This window comes from Rhododendron vialii, chromosome 4a (genome assembly GCF_030253575.1).
Source record: "Rhododendron vialii isolate Sample 1 chromosome 4a, ASM3025357v1".
Taxonomy (NCBI): domain Eukaryota; kingdom Viridiplantae; phylum Streptophyta; class Magnoliopsida; order Ericales; family Ericaceae; genus Rhododendron; species Rhododendron vialii.
This window is the reverse complement of record NC_080560.1, coordinates 40,874,978-40,894,600: the sequence shown is the minus strand read 5'-3', so window position 1 is coordinate 40,894,600 and position 19,623 is coordinate 40,874,978. Positions and strand designations below refer to the sequence as shown.

At 37.9% G+C, this 19,623-nt stretch overlaps 3 protein-coding genes and 1 long non-coding RNA gene across 5 annotated transcripts; 2 read left to right on the top strand and 2 right to left on the bottom strand.

Moving 5' to 3' along the window:
• Positions 1–869: 869 nt before the first annotated feature.
• On the bottom strand, positions 870–1,333 carry LOC131323249 (uncharacterized). The gene is made up of 2 exons (XR_009199137.1): positions 1,186–1,333; positions 870–1,094 (listed from the first exon to the last, which is right to left on the bottom strand). It is a non-coding gene; the product is annotated as an uncharacterized LOC131323249 (long non-coding RNA).
• LOC131323248 (uncharacterized) lies at positions 1,333–4,482 on the top strand. Of its 2 annotated transcripts, none has more exons than XM_058354937.1 (2): positions 1,333–2,531; positions 3,842–4,482. In XM_058354937.1, the coding sequence occupies exons 1-2, from the start codon at positions 2,415–2,417 to the stop codon at positions 4,109–4,111; spliced, it is 387 nt and encodes a 128-aa protein (XP_058210920.1). In that variant the 5' UTR covers positions 1,333–2,414; the 3' UTR covers positions 4,112–4,482. The 2 variants fall into 2 exon arrangements, with proteins under 2 accessions (XP_058210920.1, XP_058210919.1); XM_058354936.1 differs by lacking the exon at positions 1,333–2,531 and adding an exon at positions 2,538–3,724.
• Positions 4,483–6,325: 1,843 nt separating this feature from the next.
• Positions 6,326–9,889, top strand: LOC131323223 (uncharacterized). The gene is made up of 4 exons (XM_058354915.1): positions 6,326–6,524; positions 6,689–6,868; positions 7,385–7,633; positions 9,380–9,889. The coding sequence occupies exons 1-4, from the start codon at positions 6,450–6,452 to the stop codon at positions 9,656–9,658; spliced, it is 783 nt and encodes a 260-aa protein (XP_058210898.1). The 5' UTR covers positions 6,326–6,449; the 3' UTR covers positions 9,659–9,889.
• A 1,321-nt stretch (positions 9,890–11,210) lies between these two features.
• LOC131322820 (uncharacterized) lies at positions 11,211–18,733 on the bottom strand. Its single transcript, XM_058354324.1, has 9 exons — positions 18,492–18,733; positions 16,016–16,128; positions 15,506–15,678; positions 13,825–13,918; positions 13,410–13,517; positions 13,190–13,282; positions 12,485–12,570; positions 12,217–12,281; positions 11,211–11,741 (listed from the first exon to the last, which is right to left on the bottom strand). Exons 1-9 carry the CDS (start codon positions 18,718–18,720, stop codon positions 11,638–11,640), a joined length of 1,065 nt encoding a protein of 354 aa, XP_058210307.1. The 5' UTR covers positions 18,721–18,733; the 3' UTR covers positions 11,211–11,637.
• Between the last annotated feature and the right edge of the window lie 890 nt (positions 18,734–19,623).

Genomic DNA, 19,623 nt, shown 5'->3' with positions numbered 1-19,623 from the left:
TTGTATCCTTAAAATCACGTTCTACACACTTTGAACGGCTCAGATCATCGAAATTCGATCGGGAAATGGGAGGTCTTAACCTTATAAGGTGACTGAATCCAAATTGATTATATGATTACGGTATTTTAACAGCGTTGACGCACAAACTCTCTCCATTTTCTTCCCCAAGACAATATACAACCCAAAACACACCATTTTAACATGAACATTGTGTTTACAACTCGAAGAAAGTGAGAGAAAAGAAAATGGAAGGAAAGAATTTTTATTAAGTTTCTTTTCTTTTCTTTCTACAAGTTTCAGACAACCTGGAAGCAATCGGAAGAGGGTATGCAGAACTCAATCCCCATTGAGATTGCCCTCAAAATCGCATCATCCCTTCATGCACGTGACCCTGCAACTGTTTTTCATTTTACTTTCTACATGACCACTTTTTATTTTTTAATCCGATCTGCATGATAACTTGATGAGAGAAACTTATTTACGGTTTCACGCCATTTCAGCCGTCCGCTTTGGCCTTGAACGGTTCAGATTTGAATAAAACTTTTCCGAAAAAGAATAACTCTTCCGCAGAAAAGTTTCGTTATCATCCAAACCTTCCGGAACACTTTTGAACGGTCGCAATTGATTGCTACTATAAAGAAATTCGGCTGAGCTGTGAATAAGTTTTTCTCTAACTTGATAAGTAACACTCTCTTTGGATTGAGAGAAATGATGAGAAAAGCAATGGGTGAGGTTTCTCACCCGGAAACAAACTTACCTACGAGAAATTTTTAGGTGCCGAGCTGGCACTACATGGTGCTCGTGGTGCCTGAGCAGCGCATACACGTCTTTCTGATCATGTCTCACTTATTTTTCTTGACTGGTGCTGATTTTATTTTTGTTTTGGGTTTTTGTTATTATGGGTTTGGAATCATTTATTTTTGAAGGAATCGGATGTGTGTTCGTTCGGTAGTTGTTCTAGGTTTTGGCGCGAGCTGTGTGGGTCGGATTGTGTGTGGGAGTCTCTATACAGACAGAGATGGCCAGCCCTTGATCCACAAATGAAGCCTCCTCGATGGTTCTCTCTCTCTCTCTCTCTCTCTCTCTCTCTCTCTCTCTCTCTCTCTCTCTCTCTCTCTCTCTCTCTATATATATATATATATATATATATATATATATATATCTCTATCTTGTTTGGTCTTTTACTTTTTTTTTCTGGGTACTTTCAGTTTCTTGTGTCAACTATTTGGTTTAGGGGTTTATCACTTTGTTTCGTTTTTGAAGTGGAAAATGGATCCTATCCTCATTTTGAATTGAACTGGACAGTCCAAATCTTGCCAGCCTCGGCAATCAATGACCTTACTCTCTTATCGAGGATCAACATTTTTTTAACATTGATTGCCAATAAGAGCGGCTGAGATTTGAGCTACCCTGTCCGGTCCAAAATGAGGACTTGAGAGGATCCAAACCCGTTGAAATGGATTCTTTAACGCGAATCTACTTTTTCAATGGAAAGAAAATTATAATGTAATATTTGTTGGGAAAATTCGAAGAGGGCGATTCCAGGATTAGCTGATTCAAGGGTAAGATAAAGCTTACTTTCACATATCAATTGTTAAATTTGGTCATTCCTAATGAAATGTAGCATATTGTATCTGAATTTAAGGGATTTGAAATCAGTATTGCTCAGTGTATATGAAGAGTTTGAGTTGGCTAAGTGATTAACTTAGGCCATCTCCAACCCTTTATTTGTGCTTCTACTCAACTAAGTAATAGCTTCAATGATTGCTCAGTGTTTATGAAAAGTATTCTAGCAGACATATTAAACATAGCTTTGGTAAAGCTTCATTAACGGCAGAATCATCAATTTCAAAATTATTTAAGTCATTTTTTTGATGACTTTCCACGAGGTAGCTATGATAATATTGAAGGAAAAAAGAGGGTCTCCCTTGATTTGAGTGGAAATCATGAGTAGAACCCATTTTAATATGAGCTTGAGTAAAAGGATTCTCTGAATTTAAGTTTAAGTCAAGATCTGAGTAAGGTTTCGAGATGCCCTTACAACTTGGGAAGTAATCAATTCGAGTGAAATACTTTCATGCAAGCAAGGAAACGTCCCCTTAATTCATTAACTTGTTGAATTCCAAATATATAACTGTTCAAATGATAATAAGATGAAAATAGCATATTCCATTCCCTGTCATGTCCAAACCCGTTGGTCTCATGTCTTTTGCTCTCTTGTTACCATGGTTTTAGAGTTATTGAGAATTAAAAGTATTGTTTTCTTCTATTGACAAGTCTAAAAATCATAGGGTTGGAGGGAATGTTATATCGACAAGCATAAAGATGTGGATCGCTTTGCAACGGATGTTGTGCAACAGTTTTCGTGCACCGAATCAATTGATGTTGGGCAATACCTGTCAGCAATTGAAGGCATGTGCTTGAAGGAGCTGGGATTCAAAGACGTGCAGATGTTCTTTTTCAAGCCAAAGCTCAGCGTACTGATTAATTTGATGGGGTTACATTACTGCATTAGTTGGCTTGGAGTTCCGGTAGTTACTCCTATTACACATTGAATTTCCTTATTCGATACTCTTTATCCTGTTTGCTATGTCGGTACACTTTCCAGAGTGCAACTTCTGTAGCTAAGCATTTACTCCAAGTGATCTTACTTTTAGCAACTTCCAGACCGTGTCATACGATGTTTTGCCAAAGCTAAAGCAAGAACTTGAGTTTCTGTTATTTTCAGAGCTTAGTGTTGCAGTGGAACATAGAAATAGTTCTTGGAGGTTGGATAAGTAGTGGACCTTGGACTGATGGCTGGGATCCCTGTTGTATAGGTAAAACTTTGAATAAGTAATTCGTGCGAGGGGCAATTTCCGGTCATGTTTCTGTTGATAGGTGTAAGAAGAAATTTTTAACAAGAGGAGATAACAAAAATGGATCATGATTTTGGGCTGAATATGTAAAATCTATTTGAGGTTGACAATTAGTTCTCTCTTTGCTAAGCCCGGTTTAATGAAAAATGAGCCATACGTTGGTGGTGCTTTACATACACAAAACAGGATTATGGAATCTTATTATTTACTTTAGTGAGGTTCTTATACTGATGATCATGATGTAACAGATGCTATTTTACTCGATTTAATATGAGCCATGTGTGTCTAGCTATGAGAACCTAGATTGCTGGGCATATCAGTCACGGTTAGAGCTCTGATAGCATTCATACTCGTCTATGTAGCAGGGAAACGGACACGGCGGGGGAAACGACGATTCTCAAAAATGGGTACACAGACACGGTCGGGACCCAACACTTTTTTTTAACAATTTTTTTTTTTGTTATCTATGCAATCTTACAATGTAACCAATATTTTACTTCTCCAATCGAAAGCCTTATGGACGAATAGTGACACTTTTGGCCCAATTCTTTTAAAGTTAAATACTTACCTAGGAAAAGCTTTTCAAATTTACAAAAGCCCCTCTGTCGTGTCCCCCTCTGTCCCTGGTTGTGTCCCACCATATAACATGTTATAATTTAACGGGCACACCATGTGGCATGTCCCATATGTATTTTGGTGTGTCCTGCTCGGATATGACAACTTTACTCATTGACTGCTTGCTAATCGTTTGGATGAGTAGGATATTAAATCTTTGGTTACCACCTTATTTCCTAGCAAGTGACAAGGCTCTTCACTATAAGCAGACCAAATACATGAAGAAATTATGGCAGTGGTTTGGTGGCGAGGTTCAACATAGGATCTTCTTTTTCCTTACTTCTATACCACGTTCAACTCTGGTTCTTTTGACCCATTTGAGAGTTGCATATGTATATGTTTGTGATGTCTAAGGTTTTTGTTTCCAGATTGCTTATGTTTGGGAAGCACTTGATAGCTGCAAAATTTCTGAAAGGGAAGTGTGTGTTCAGCGGATTCCCACCGGCTTTTGTGGCTTCGGTTATCTTCGTCGTACATTCTCCTTGGCAGATATTGCATCGGGCAATGAAGACACACTTCTGGGACTTCTTCGTCATCGAGTTAACAAGCCTGGTCGTGTGCAGATTTCTGTTGTTAAACCTGGTACTCGCCGGTCTGCCAATCTCCCACCAGGTCGTAAATATTGGCTTGTGCTGTGACGGGTGTATTTGTTCACAAAATTCTTCTGCCCCCCAAGTTATGAATTTGTAACTGAGTTTATGCATGTGTTTTATGTATCTGTGTACGTGCTCAATACTCTAAAAGACATATGGTTGTTGGGGGTTTGGGAAGGTTGAAAACTGAGAATTGAACCCAGAACTGATGTATTGTTGGTTGGTTGGTTTGGATCATGTGTATATTTTGATGCCTATGAATAAATACAAGACAAGTGATTTCCGCACTCTACAAATTGCTATCTGCACTCCAAAAGTTAAGTGCGGCAATCAATCCCTATACGCAATTGATGTTCGCGCTCTACTTTTCGATTGCAAATAGTAATTTATAGAGTGCGAAAATCAGTTCAGATAAATATATGCACACGTTTGGGCTTGCTCTGGATTAAATTTACTGTTTTGCACAGTTTGTGTCCCTTGCACTTTCAATCTGGACCTCAGGGTGGGATGGTTATGAGGTTGTAATTCAAAGTTAGTGGTTCGACCGCTATTACATTTTGAGATGTTCCAAATTATTTTTTCTCTTTTAAAAATCAAGAAAAAGTAGTACATATTTTTACAATTTTATCCTCATTACTGGTAAAAATTAGTTTTAACAGCAGAGATAAAGGAGCCATGCTAAAAATCTAATCAAACTTTTTTAAGGAGATGTACATTAATTAACTGTTCCTTTAAAAAGTTTGAATTCAATGTGCAGAATAAGCAAAATGGGACGAAGGAAGTACATGTGATCATTTACTCATTTTGCTTTGTGAGGTAACCCTTGTTTATTTGTTTATTTTGTGTACGAATCAAAATGCAAAATTATTAAAAATTTCATAAGAAAAATAATAACGAAAATTCATCTAAATCCTTTCTGAGTAATTACCCTTTCTTTTACCTCAAATCAATCTAAATCCCGAAATCCATCATACTTAGACGTGATTAATGAACGAAAAGAGCTGAGTAATTAGTTGATCAATCTTAGTCTAAAAATTTAAACTTAAATTGTTTATGAGACGAGCTGATTTCAAATGAACTCCAATCAAGTCAAATGCAAGTTGATCTCAAAACAAACTTTAATCAAGTCAAATGCAAGTCGATCTCAATACGAACTTCAATCAAGTCAAACCCAAGTCAATCTCAAGTAACTTGAATTCTTTATAGGACAAAGCTATGACACACAAGGTATACTGTATGTCTAAATTATGACAATTTGTGATTTTCATTATGACGATTTTTGGTTTTCTAATGCATATTTTTAATACTAGTTACGACTTCTACTTTAAAATTTACATGTTGAACAGGTCATTAGCAGGTTATCCATAATTAAAAAATATTATTATTATGTAACCATAATTATTCGTACCAAAAACCATAATACTTGTACCCCAACCAAATATATGTGTATACAGTCAGGTTCCGGTGAGGGATCCCTTATTTTTTTAAAATGCGGGACTTTCCTTCCCGATTGAATTTCGATGATCCGAGCCGCTCAAAGTGATCAGAACGTGATTTTAAGGGTCTCCGCGAGAAATCAGCAAAAAAAATGACCGGGAAGGGCTTCATCCGAGCAGTTTTCATTGAACGGTTCAAAAAAAACTGCTCGGATGAAGCCCTTCCCGATCATTTTTTTTGCTGATTTCTCGCGGGGACCCTTAAAATCACGTTCTGCACACATTGAACTGTTCGGATTTTCAAAATTTGATCGGGAAATGAAAGTCCCGCATTTTAACAAAGTGAGGGATCCCTCACTTGATAATTTGTGTATGTGTATAATATCACAAATTAAATACTGCTACCCATAAATGTTATGACAACACCATAAATTGGCATTATCTTACCACAATTAGTCGTACCAATTTTTTTTTGACGCGTATGATATTCCGTAACAAAATCAAAATATGTCGTACCAGAATCAATAATTATTATACCCAAACAAAATACATGTGTAAAATACCACAAATTCAGTAAAATAACCAAATTTGGTATGACGAGTTTTAAAAAATGCTCAAGATTTATTTATTTGTGTAATAAAACAATTTTTAACGAATTTTGTAACCAACCAACTCGATTTGGAATAGCTTAAATTTCTTTCTTTCTATCTTTTTCTATTTATTAATCTTTTTAAAATTCTTCTTCGGAACCCAAACCGAACAAGGTCTTGGTCGTTTAGCAGCTCCAATCACACGGACGCGTTGCGTAACACATTAGAAAAGGGCTATCACGTGGACGCACAAATTTTCTCACTTTCCCTTCCATTTTCTTGCCCAAGAAAATAGAAAAACCGAAAACACAGAAAAACACTCTTCCAAAAAAAAAAAAAAAAAACTCTGCCAAAAACATGAAGCAATCGGAAGAGGGTATACAGAACTCGATCCCAGACGATATTGCCCTCAAAATCGCCTCATCCCTTCAGGCACGTGACCCAGCAATTGTTTTCCATTTTACTCTCTACATGATTATTGTTCATTTTTCCATATCTGTTCTGGGTTTTTATTTTTCTTGATTGTGCTGATTTTATTTTATTTTATTCGGGTACTCGTTTTTGTGGGTGTGATCGAATGATTTTGACCATTGAAGGTGTGGGATGTGTGTTCGTTGGGTAGTTGTTCGAGGTTTTGGCGGGAGCTGTGTGGGTCGGATTGTGTGTGGGAGTGTCTATACAGAGAGAGATGGCCAGCCCTTGATTTGGGCAAAGACTCTTCAGCTCAGGATGTCAAAACCCATCAGTTTGATCCACAAATTGAGCCCTCCTTAATGGTAAATGCACAACTCTATTTCTGTCTCTTGACTTTTTTTCTTTCTGGGTTCAGATTCTTGTATGGTTTTGGTTGTGGTGAAAAGCAGAATTTTTGAGCTATTTGCAACACTTTTAATTAAAGTGTTTATAATTGGTAAATGCACAACTCTATTTTATGGCTTTTGAACTGGGTTTGAGGACTTCATGATTAACAATGCAATGAAAAGAAAAGTTATTCAAAAAGTTAAACTTTTATCCATGGCAACCGAAACTGGGTGATTTATTTTTAATCTTTTTAGAAAGCACGATTTGTTTAGTGCCTTTAAACAACTTGAATTGGTGCTCTTGTCAATTTACAAGTTTCAAAGGAATTAATTCGGATGAAACTCTTGTGCGTACAAGCAAATAGCCCATTGATCAATTAACCGGTCAAATTTCAGTAACATAATCGTAGTATTTGACTTAAATGCCAATGAAATGAAAATGGTCTGGATTTTGTGAAGATTAAGGCAATGTTTGATTTATGAATTCCATAGGGTTGGAGGGCAATGTACATCGACAAGCACAACGAGATGGATTGCAGAGCAACAGTTGTGTTGAATTTTGTGAAACACTGTTCTTCCTCTGAATCGATTGAGGTTGGGCACTACCTATCAGCAATTGAAGGCCTATGCTCGATGCAGTTAGGATTCAAAGATGTGCAGATGTTTCTTTTCAAGCCAAAGCTTAGCGTGCTGCTAAATTTAATTGGGTTGCACTACTGCATTAGATGGCTTGGAGTTCCGGTAGTTACTCCTACCAGCATCTCATTTCCTTTGTTCAATTCTATTTGGTTTTTTCAGTCTCCGGGTACAAATGCATATTTTCCAGAATCCGACTTCCCTGGCTAAGCTTTACAGTGTTTTTAAGCTAAGGCAAATAATTAGGAGTTCAATTGCTTTTAGTTTCAGAACTGGGTTTTGTTGTGGGACGTAGATACATTCTGGGGTTGGATAATTAGTGGACCTCAGCATCTTTTCATATGTGAACCCTATTGTCTAGTGGAAACTTCAGATACACAGGCATGTGCGAGTAGCAATTTATGTTTCCTTTGGAAGGTGTAGGAAGAAATTAAATTTGTGTTCTTACAAGAAGTTCAAAGTTTGCATGCAAATCTCTATAGTAAGATGGGATACTTTGTAGTTATTATCACACAATTTACAGAAGCAATTGGTAAGGGGCAGTGACCAGCCTTTCATTAGACGAGGGTCAAAAAAATTGCTAACCCTTGAACAAACTCAGGCTTGGGAACCGGTTGCTTAGCTCATAATTTAGCTTATTCAAGTTCTGAACACGAGCTAGGGAGGGTCGTGAAAGAGGAAGCGAAAGAGCGAAAAGGAGGGAGTTGTGGCCAGCAGGGGTCCTGAGCCCCCAGAAAATCTTAAAATCATCACACTTGTGTGCTAATTTTCTTGGAATCCGATGAAATGGTTATAACTTTCATTTAATGGCCCTTCCATCTTTTCCCCATTGATTCTTACCCTGAAATTGAAGAACTCTAGCTCTGCCCCCGAGCCAGGTCTGTGCAGCCATACTATTTCGCTTTTTTGCCCAATAGTGGTGGAAATGGAGATAGGAATCCAGTTTCTAGCGTGAGTTGTTAATAACTGGCACAATTCTCGTACAATGTTTTCAATTTGGTGTGGAAATGGATAGTGGGATGGGCGCTCGAGTAGGGTTGTTTAACCTTGTGAATTAGCTTGAATGGGGGCCTAAATTTGGCAACACTACTTGGAGTCAGACTGAGTACCGGATGGAAAGTTGATGCAGAACCAAGCCAATCTAGAATCGCAGCCTTCAGCTCTTCTAATTTGTAATTTGCCTGTATTCCAGCTTTGGGTCACAAATAAAATGCTTCCTGGTCATAGATACAACTTATAAAGGTTGAATTTGAGTATTTCTTGCTTGCTTACTCTTGTCATCTAGCAGAGACCAGATTTTCTACCTTATTGATGTCCCTATATACATGATTCTTCTTAATCTGCTTTTATGTGGCAGACTAGACATGTTATGCCGTTCTTGTTAGTTGTGAGGATTATAACTACTTTTCGCTTTTCGAAGGGGGCTTGAATGAAAGATGAGCAATGGTCCCGTGGTGCTTTACATCTACAAAGTTGGACTACGAAATCTTATGATTTACTTGAGCAAGGTTTTTTGTTCTGATGATCGTGCTCTGACAGAAGCTTCATTTGCTCGGTCAATATTAGCATCTAATAAAATTCTGATAGCAATATAGCATTGATATTCACCAAATAGTTAAGCTGTTATAAAGAGGAAAAACTAAAAGTATATCAACGCACATGGGAAGGCTCTTCACTATTAGCAGACAATTACGTGCAAGTACTGTAATTTGGTTAGGTGGCGATGCTCAAAATTGTTTTTTTTTTCTTTTTTTGTTCTGCTTTTATACCATGTTAATATCCATTACTTTTGTGCTGTTTAAGAATTGCATATCCTTGCCTTTGTTATGTCTAATGTGGTATTGTTTGCAGGCTGAGGCTATCATGGAAGCACTTGGTAGCTGCCAAATTTCAGAAAGGGAAGTGTGCGTTCAATGGTGGAAGCTAGGCAGGTGGTTTTACGGCTTCCGTTTGAGAGACGAGTCTCATTCTCGGACATTCTCCTTGTTAGATATTGCCCTGGACAAAGAAGAGGAAGTTCTAGGGGTGCTTCGTCGAGGTGCCATTCACGAGGTGATTCGTGTGCAGATTTCTGTTGCAAAACCTGTATCTACTCCTTGGTCTGTCCAATCCCCACCAACTCAGAATTAAGGAGGGTGTTCATAACATTCTTCACACAATGTTTGCGTGTACGTGCACACGCTTGTAAATATATAGACTGATAATTTGGGGGTGTCCAAAAGTGAGAATTGAGCCCTAACCTTCTCTGGAAATACAAATACTGTAGAACTGTGATGGTGTGGGTTTGGATAATATATATATATATATATATATGGTGTGGGTTTGGATAATATATATATATAAGCAAGTGAATATTGAATATTTGAATGTGTACATAGTGCAGTTGTGCCCGCTCAATTTGATTTATGTCCTCAGTTCAAAAAAGATTTGATTGATGTTCTCTTTACCATCGGAAGTGTTTAGTTCTTTGGTTTATTTGAGTAATGTCATAGGTGCTGTGCACATAAGTACCGTCTGTCTCGGCAATCAACGTTCCGAATCACACGGTGCTGTGCATAATCTCAACCGCTCATCCATCTCGGCAATCCGGATCATTGATTGCCGAGACGGACTGTCCAAATGTGCACGGCACCATCCCCAATCCGGTCATACAAACACATGGCATTATCATAGCTTCTAAGTAATACCCATTTAGAGTTTTAAAACGTCATTTCTGCATAGCACGTAAGACAAAATCTACAATCCGGATCATTGATTGCCGAGACAAACCGTCTGAATGTGCACGGCACCATCCCCAATCCGGTCATACGAAGACATGGCATTATCATAGCTTTTAAGTAATACCCATTTAGAGTTTTAAAACGTCATTACTGCATAGCACGTAAGACAAAATCTAATACCGCCTCATCTTATTCTAATCTTACCTTATCTCAATTGGAAAATGCTAACTTCGCTCTTAGGATAATATGTAAAAGGCGCATTGATATCCAAGAAAAATGTATTGATAGTTGTAAAAATGTATTAATATCCATGATATGTGTATTGATATCTAAACATCTTTGGAATTATTGAGATATTATCCTCCGCCTAGTGGACGAAAGTTAGCAAGACCCATCTCAATTTGCCAAACCCTCCTTTTTTTTAAAAATAAAATAAGATTAGAAAATTCTACCCCATCTATTGTTTCACCTTAATTTTCCATCTCTTTCTTTCCCGTGAAACCCTAATTTTGCTTCCCTTCTTTTCTCATGCATCGCATCGCGTACATTGCACGAGGTTCCTCTTCAGTAAGTGCTTTTACAGGTGGGGAGTTGTGGGTAGTTGGATTCACCGCCGGGGTAGACTCAAGAATTTAAAATGACCTAGGAATTTTTGCGAACCAATATTCAAGAACTTCAAAAAAATTCTTGGCCTGTTTGTCTTTTCCACCAGAGTTATGGGGCTAGGCTAGTCAATTGATCAAATTTGATCCGAATTCGATTCAAAAAATCAGGATTTGTGAAGTTCGGATTCAGATCGGATTTGAGCATTATCGGATTTTAGATCAATCCGGACCATCGACAGACCTATATGGGGCTAATTGAGGCCCCAGATGTTGCACCCTTGTTCGCATTCCAGAACTTGTTCCCAACACAACACCAAATCACAGCTAAAAAGTAAACTAGCATCTTAAATAACCACATTCAAACAAGAGCCATTATCATTATATAAGTAACAATAGAAAGTGCATATCTTCTATATTCCAACCATGAACCATGTATCACTAATTAAGACAACACGATTTACAATCGCACAGTGCATAAGTGCGTCTTTCTTAGGGACAATTTTACATCACGGTTGACGTTTTTTGTTTATTCTACTTCTTTCCACTGCAACTGTGTTCACTGTTCATGTTTCCAATTAGCAAGCATCCTTAAGTCAGAAGGAATCGAATGTGCACAAAAGTATCACTTGAGTAACTATGTATCGATTGTATTCACGATCGCCCTTGTGTAATGCCGAGATTCTGTACTGCAGCGACATCAAAAAACCAACAAATAGAATATCTAAGGTAAGCAACTTCATCTTCCATCACGTGCTCTTTAACTCTCCTTACTCTTCCACCTCTCTCACAATCCAAGAAAGTTAGCAAAGCTAGGGTATTTTGGCTCCCATCCTATTTCCTCCCGAGTTTTTGCGTTATTTAGTTTCTTTCCCAAAGGATCACAAGTGCCTGCCAAGAAAAAAAGGAGTTGCCGTTCAAAAAAAGAAAAGAAAAAAAGGAGTTATAGCGATGCATGTTTATATACCAGTCAACTTTTTAAGAGGACATATTAATCATGTATCAAAATGGTTTAAAACATAAGATGAGTCTCTCCCGAGAGTATATATAATAGAGTAATTTTGATAGGTGGAAACAATTTTGAAATTTGTTTTATGATGAAAATAAATTATTTGCTACAATCCAATTAAAAGATACAACTACCGAAAACAGAAAAATAATATGGGAGGGACAGAATAGTTTTCAGATGAGTGTTTGTACATGTTTCACACTTGGTAGTAACTTCCACAAGTCATTTCCCTCAAGTTAGACAGAATGAATGCCTGATAAATGAAATGAATGAGATCACCTGCCCTTTTATTGCTTAAACTGTCAAACTCTGACAACCCTCATATATATTTTTTTCTACGAGATGCATGGATCTTACCTGTAAAACCCTCAAACTTCTTGCTAAATTTCCCACTCCTACTGACCAGGTCCATTATTTCTTGCCTACAAAAGCAATTCATGGGGCATGGAAAATTTATCAGGCTGATGAAAAATGTACATCTCACATAATTGTTTTTGTGTAGCGTTGTTGAGTTCGTTGACAGAGGAGTCACTATCAACATGTAATCAATAGTTGAAAATAAAGTCATCAGACTCATCACTGTCAACATGTAACTCAGTACTTGAAAATACGAAGGAAGAAAAACCTGGATAAAGGGTGATTATCACAGCCTAGAAAAATTTTGCCTTGAAGTTTCTTCTTCAAGATTGCCACTGATAGAGAAGCTGCATCCTTTTTGTGGAAGCACAGAAATCGCACCCAAATTCAACAAAGAGAAACACCAAGTTTAACCAGTCAACATGTTATTTCAGGTATGGCATTTGAACTAAAGCATGACATGGATTAAAATACTTAAAATGTATTGAATACTGATAGGTGAGTGGAGCCGCCAAAAAGAGCAAGGGCTACCATTGGGCTTGCGGAGTGTGTAACAAATCAACATGATTAATATAAAATGGACTCCAAATTTTGTTACGATATCTTGAAATACATGCCTTTTTACCGGAAGAAAAAAAAAAAAACTAGTATTTGTAAATCGGCTGAGATCCCGGTACATCGACCGGTATAGGCTGATATTTTGGCCAGTATGGAACACCAAGGTATGTGTACCGTTTTATTGCTGATACGGTATGTACCGGCCGGTACAGTACGGGATTGACAACATTGTTTCTTCCCATGAGTCTGTATCATACATGTTGACTCTCCACAAATTTTTCTCCGTTTCTGCCATTTTTCTCAGGGACTATTGCAAGGTAAAACAATCGCCGTGAACTAGAGAACAAAGTAGGTACTTGAAACATAGAACTACAAGGTCGGTATAATAAACAGATCCACAAAGACAAATACACACCTCATAGTGTATAAGATTGAGGATGTGATCTGGACGAAATTCGACAGTACCTTTCTCCAACCAATAAACGTGTGCACCTCTATCTTCTTTGTATTAATAGTTAAGGTGGGTGCGTCCAATGTTGGAATGCACTTACATGACCGATTAGTAACATGAATCCGGAAGTTTCATCAACAAATATAAGTAAATCTCATGACTTGCATTTGATAAAGGATATGTAAAGTCCTGCCAATCTGACAACACAACCACCAGACTCCAGCACTATATTTTCTGCTTTCAAAAGGACATCAGTCCTAGCGCTCCTCCCAATTGGAACTACTGGACTGTCCTGTAAAGCCACGCAAGAATGTAAGTCAAAAGATAGCAGCGCCTCACGAAAGTCTGTAATAACTATGACAACCACCGATTTCGCACGAACAAGACATAAGATAAACAACGTATTTTGAATTAACAAGATGTATAAGACTTAACGAGTTGTTTTGAAAGTTTTGTTTCCTTGATAACTGTTATGACGATATTCCATGTTTTAACTAACAACAACAAGATACTTAAACACCATGAATTTACTCATCGTTGCAAACTTATTCTATATGGAGTCGTCCAATTTAAAAGCACATCAGGCATACGATAACCACCTCGTAACATTGTCCATTGTCATTGCAATCATATGGGGCGGAGCTCGAAGTAAATAGGAAAGAACCTTCCCCATTCCAGCTTAATGCAGCTTCCCTGATTGTTAAGACATTCCAAACTGATAATGTAAGTTCCAGAATCAACAGCATTCTTTATTAGATTAAAAGGATATAAACAATCGTGCAGGCTCAAAAAAAGTTGCTCAAAATATGTAAACATAGAAGATATAACCGGGCATTCAACTTGTAAGCGAAGGTGTACTTGAAGGACGCCAAGGGGATGTCACAGACTCACACATGTGCAAAACATGACACCTTGTTCTTTCTTCCTATTCGCACATGTAGCCTGGTTTTGTGAGACAACCAAAGTTTAGCGTCCCATGGACCATAAATATTAAATACTCATACAATTCTCACAGTGCCTAAACCCCAAATGATCCAATTTCACAATTCCCAAAATTCTTGTTCCATTTTCATAGTCCTTTCATTTCTCTTTGAGGAGCATAAATATGCCCATGATAGCTAACTTCATGGCATTGTGTTTTGAACAGCCTCCCTTTTGTGATTTTTCATAAATCCATCCCAACCCCAACTTTTCCTCTTGTAATTTACCTCAGTTGCTAGTGAGCAGCTGAAAGTAGGATTAATCGTGGCTTTAAGTTTAATTTCAATTACTCAAACAGAACCAGATGATTTTTGTTGTCAATGATAGCAGTGGTATCATCCAGGTTGGGTTAGCTTGAAGTAACTCCATCTAAATCAACATTGCTAGAGAAGCAGCCAAGAAACACTCAAATTATGGTATTTCAAGCACATACATATTGTTCATCAAAGACAACTAAATGTGTTGGAAATTCCGATCTGAGAAGATGTGAAGTTGATTACATGTTATTCCGAGAGGGGTTTAAACACAGAGTGGTATAACAATGTAACTTTCCACTTCTTTTTGTTCTCATTTCTGGATATTGCTTTACTTCAAGTGAGTGCAGAACTTTGATCCACTTCTCTAAACAGTGCATCCTTTTGTATATGTCAATGCACCAGTTGTCAGAGAAACATGCACACTATAATGCTAAAGCTCTCTTTGGTAACGAATAGAATTAGTCTCTCTGAAATGAACCATAATACACAATGCATTCCAAGAGAAATTATCCACTGGTACATGGATATGAGGTGTTCCTCAAATAATTTGTTCTCGATCAGGATCATAGCAGGTGCCCATTGGGAAAGACGGGAACAAAGTTTGGACTACGTTTTCAGGGAAGCAATCAGTGTGTATTTATTCAAGCATCAGTCATTATCATTACAAGTTGCCTATCAATAGGAATTCTGACGAAAGGAAGCCTGAGGGATGAATACTGGCTATTAAAGTTACTTCATAGTAAAATCAGCTTAGCGAGTTCAATTCCTATTAATCATACACGACATGAATATTGTTTTCGATTATGTGGACACTTCTACAGCAGATGATAACTAGAGAAGTCTGATAGATGTTACGATGACGAATTAAAGTCTAAAAAACACTTATAACAATCTAAGTCTACGAGCAGAATGGCCGAATATTCGTTTAACCTAAAGGATAGTCACATATACACCAAAAAGAGACTAGCAACCCCATATAACATAATAGTGCAACACACCACAGATCATTTGGGATCTTAGAAGTCACAATCCTCATTCATACCTAACATCACCTGGATAGTCCGGAGTTCGGGATGGAGGAGCACAAAAAATAACGTAAGGAAACTTATGAGTTGCCTTTGTTTCCTTCAAGAATGGATTAATCCCGATTTTAATCAACTCATCATGGTGATCCGCAGTCACTGTCTGCCCAACGATTTGACACCCTGGGTGCTCCTGCCCATAACAGTAAACTACAAATATAAGCCTCAAAGCCCACATGCTTGAGTCCCATTTGTTAAAACTTGTACAATGAAAAACCAACAAGAAGATTCAGAATTAAATTAAACCGAATTAATCCATCACGAAGTACGCATAAGGCGCCTGCAAAATTTAAAGACGCTGACATCATACTACTAATTCGAAAGATAATCGCATATTCATCTGAGTTTGCAACCCCAAAAAATGCAAAATTATGGATCCATCCTTGCTTAAACCTGATCCAGTAAGTAGACAGCTAACCTAATTTATAGGGTTAAACCTAATTTATAGGGTTCAGTGGCTCGAATTATACCTCCCGCCATTTCTCAGCCACTAACCGCCCAAGAACACCAGGCCCCACTATCAGCAAATCATTGGCTCCGACCAAACCGGGGGATGAAGCATCAAGTGACTCATTTAGTGCACCTTCATCATCCAAATATCAATCAATCAAAACCAAACCAAATCATATTAATTGCATCAAATCATCAAAGAACTCTGTATCTATACACAAATCAATCCTGTATGAAACATAACCACTTAAACTCCTCAAATTCCATAAAAAGCCCAATCATATGCATCACTAGGTCACTATTCAAATCCGTATTCCACAATGTAAATGTAACCACTTACTATCAGAATTCTTGGGATTGCAATTTCGTATTAATGTGCATGCTTATGTTAATACATGCAGAGACAGAAATTAATAGAGACAATCACTGTAGAGACCTATTTCATCCAATGCCTCATCTAGTGGACCTTGATCAAGCAAATTTCACTCAATCAAAGCAACGGGAAAAAAAAAAAAGCATTCTGATTATGAAAATCATCTCATTACTCATGTATCCCTTGACAACACAGAACCACTTAAACGCCTCAAAGGCATACTAACGAAGCATACGCGTCACTAGATCACAATTCAGTTGGGTAATGCACGTAAGAAGATTACAAGCTCACAATTAGGAAGAATGTTAACCTTTTAAACACCTTTACTATGCACAATTCCGTCCGATTTCATTTTCGTATGCATCATGCATGTATATAGAGAGCATGTGTGTATTGATGTATATTAGAGATGCTGAGTCACCAATCTGTGGGATGCTTTGTAACTCACTATGGATGGAATTCAAAACTTCACTGATACCATGTTAGATTTCTTAGAGGGTTCCAACCTAAAACCAATTGGCAATTAGTGGAGTAACCTCTAGAATATATTAACCAAGCTTGGATGGCTTAGATGAGCGATGTGGAATTAAGTCTAACATTCCCCTTCACGTGCAGCCCGGACGCACGTGGAGGTATAAATTGAGGAAATCAGGAGATTCCTCAAGTGCAAAATGGATGCACATGGATGTATGAATTGATGAGATGAGGCGATTGACTCAAGCGACGAAGACTTGACCACGCGAGGTGAGGTCACCCAAGACCTGATACCATGTTAGATTTCTTGGAGGGTTCCAACCCAAAATCAATTGACAATAGGTGGAGTAACCTCTATAATGTTAATGTATTAACCAAGCTTGGGTGGCTCAGATGAGCGATGTGGGATTGAGTCTAAATGCCAAGTATGTGGAGGGGGTTGAATGAGAAGAAAACTTCCGAGAGGTGCATAAGGAGGTGATGCTTGGAGAAAAACTTGGATTAAAAGCAACGTGGCAAACTGGAAGGGGTTTGCCGATAACACAATTAGTACATGTGGGAGCTCAGACGAGAAGATCAATAGATTATCGGACGTTTGGCTGAATGGAAAGGATAAGGGACCTTGATTGTCTGTTTTTCGTTTCCATACTTATGATGTGGAGAGAAATGAAACTTATCAATCCCATAAAATCATCAGATAACTCAGTATCCATACACAAATCTAGACATTTGAGAGGCAGCACAACTTAAACATCTCGAATTCAATAAAACCATGCATCACAACAACATAATTCGGAGATGAGTTCCCCAATGCAAGTAAGAAGGTTATCAAATCACAATTAGAAAAAAACAATCCTTCAATTCTAAACCAGTAACTATCCACGTTTCCCTTCGATTGAAGTTCAAACCTCACTAACTACAACTAACATTGCTGACTTTCGCTGACTTTCGCCTAGGGAAAAAAAAAAAACTATCCACGTTTCCCTTGAGTTTCATAGATATGTATATGTGCATCTAATCTATATCAACCTTGCTAGCACCACATACACTTACACACCCAAACACACACCCACACTCACATGAGTGGTGGGTCCCACACACACTAACACCTCAAGTGTGTGTGGGACCCACCACTCATGTGAATGTGGGTGTGTATTTGGGTGTGTAAGTGCACGTGGTACTAGAATTATTGATAGTAGATACTAAAGAGTTGTAGTCCACTTGGCACTCCCTCCTTTTTCTCAGACAATCAAGAAAATCACACAAAAATCCACATCACCTTTCTCCACTCCACTCCTCTCATTTCACATTCTTTGATTCCTCCACCTTCCCGCTTCCCCAAAAGTCACACATTTTTTGCCCAGCACTTACCTTATTTATTTGCATGTAATTCCAACAACAACAACAAAAAACTTATGTTGCAAAGTGCAACCATAATGAAACAAAACATAATTTGTGCTAATTTCTAAAATGCTTCCGCACTTGAGTATATGTATAGATATAAACAACTCATGAAACTCCTCGAATTCCAAATCAAACAAAGAGTTTGCATCACTAGATCATATAATTCAGTAGGGAATTCCACAATGCAAGTAAGAAGATTGTGAAATTAATATATCTGAGAGAGAGAGAGAGAGAGAGAGAGAGACCTATAGAGGGTGCGTTGACTTGGAGAGGAGCGGCCATGAGCGCAGATGAGAACGACGACGACAACGACAACGATGTGCGTCTGGTGTTGAAATTGGGGTTCCTGATGAGGAGAGAGCGTTTCGAGCTGAGGAGAGAGAGGGAGGAGCGAGAGAGCTTTGTTGTTGTTGGTGAGGAGAGAGAGGGAGTGGTGGATCTGATAAAAGCTAGTAGTGTTGTGGTGGTGCCCATAGAGAGAGAGAGAGAGACTTTCTCGAAATGGGAGATTTTACTTTACTTTACTTTGGCACTTGGCAGGGGTGAGCCGATTGGATAGAACCTGTACGGCGAGATTGCGTAGGAGAGAATTCTCGATGGCCAATGAATGAGCTACACGTCGCCAACATTAGTAGAGCAATTTTTGTTTTTTTTTTGCTATTCATTCATTTTAATTTACACTATATTAAGAGATTTGATCTAGGATACGATATTGTTGTATTATAGACTGATCTTTGCGGTACCATGGGACGGTGTCCCAATTACAAGAGCGCCACGTGCAGTATGTGATTACGGAATTTACACATGCTCAAGGCGGCCAAATAAATACACGAATTCCACCTAATATTTGCACGTCCTACCCAATTGAAATTTAATTTTTCAAGTTTGTCCAACAAATTCATTTGTTCTTCTAATACGCAATGGTCCATTTCTTTCTTTTATCGGTGGCTCAACGATATAATCCGAAGATGAGGTAAGGTCGCTAACCTTTCTTCGTCCAGACAATGACGAAGTCAAGATTTTACCCTAGCAGTAGCGAAATATATACTAAAAAAATAAAAATTGCATTGCAATCATCGATTCTAGAAAAAACTTAGTGAGGGATTTTTTTTATATATATATTTAGTGCAAATGTATATCATCTATTGCTCAATACAAACTCAATAAGGGATTTAAAACATTCAATAATTTTTCTGACTTCAATATTTTTTTTGATCCGCTCTCTAACATCAATTGAACATTGAAAAATTGGAGAAGACTAACATTTTTTTTAAGGAGTTTGAGAAATCCACACAAAGCACCGAAAGATAAATGATTTTTTATTTTTTTGGAAGTCCACTACTGCACAGTGCCGACATTAGAAATTCGAAAGTCCAT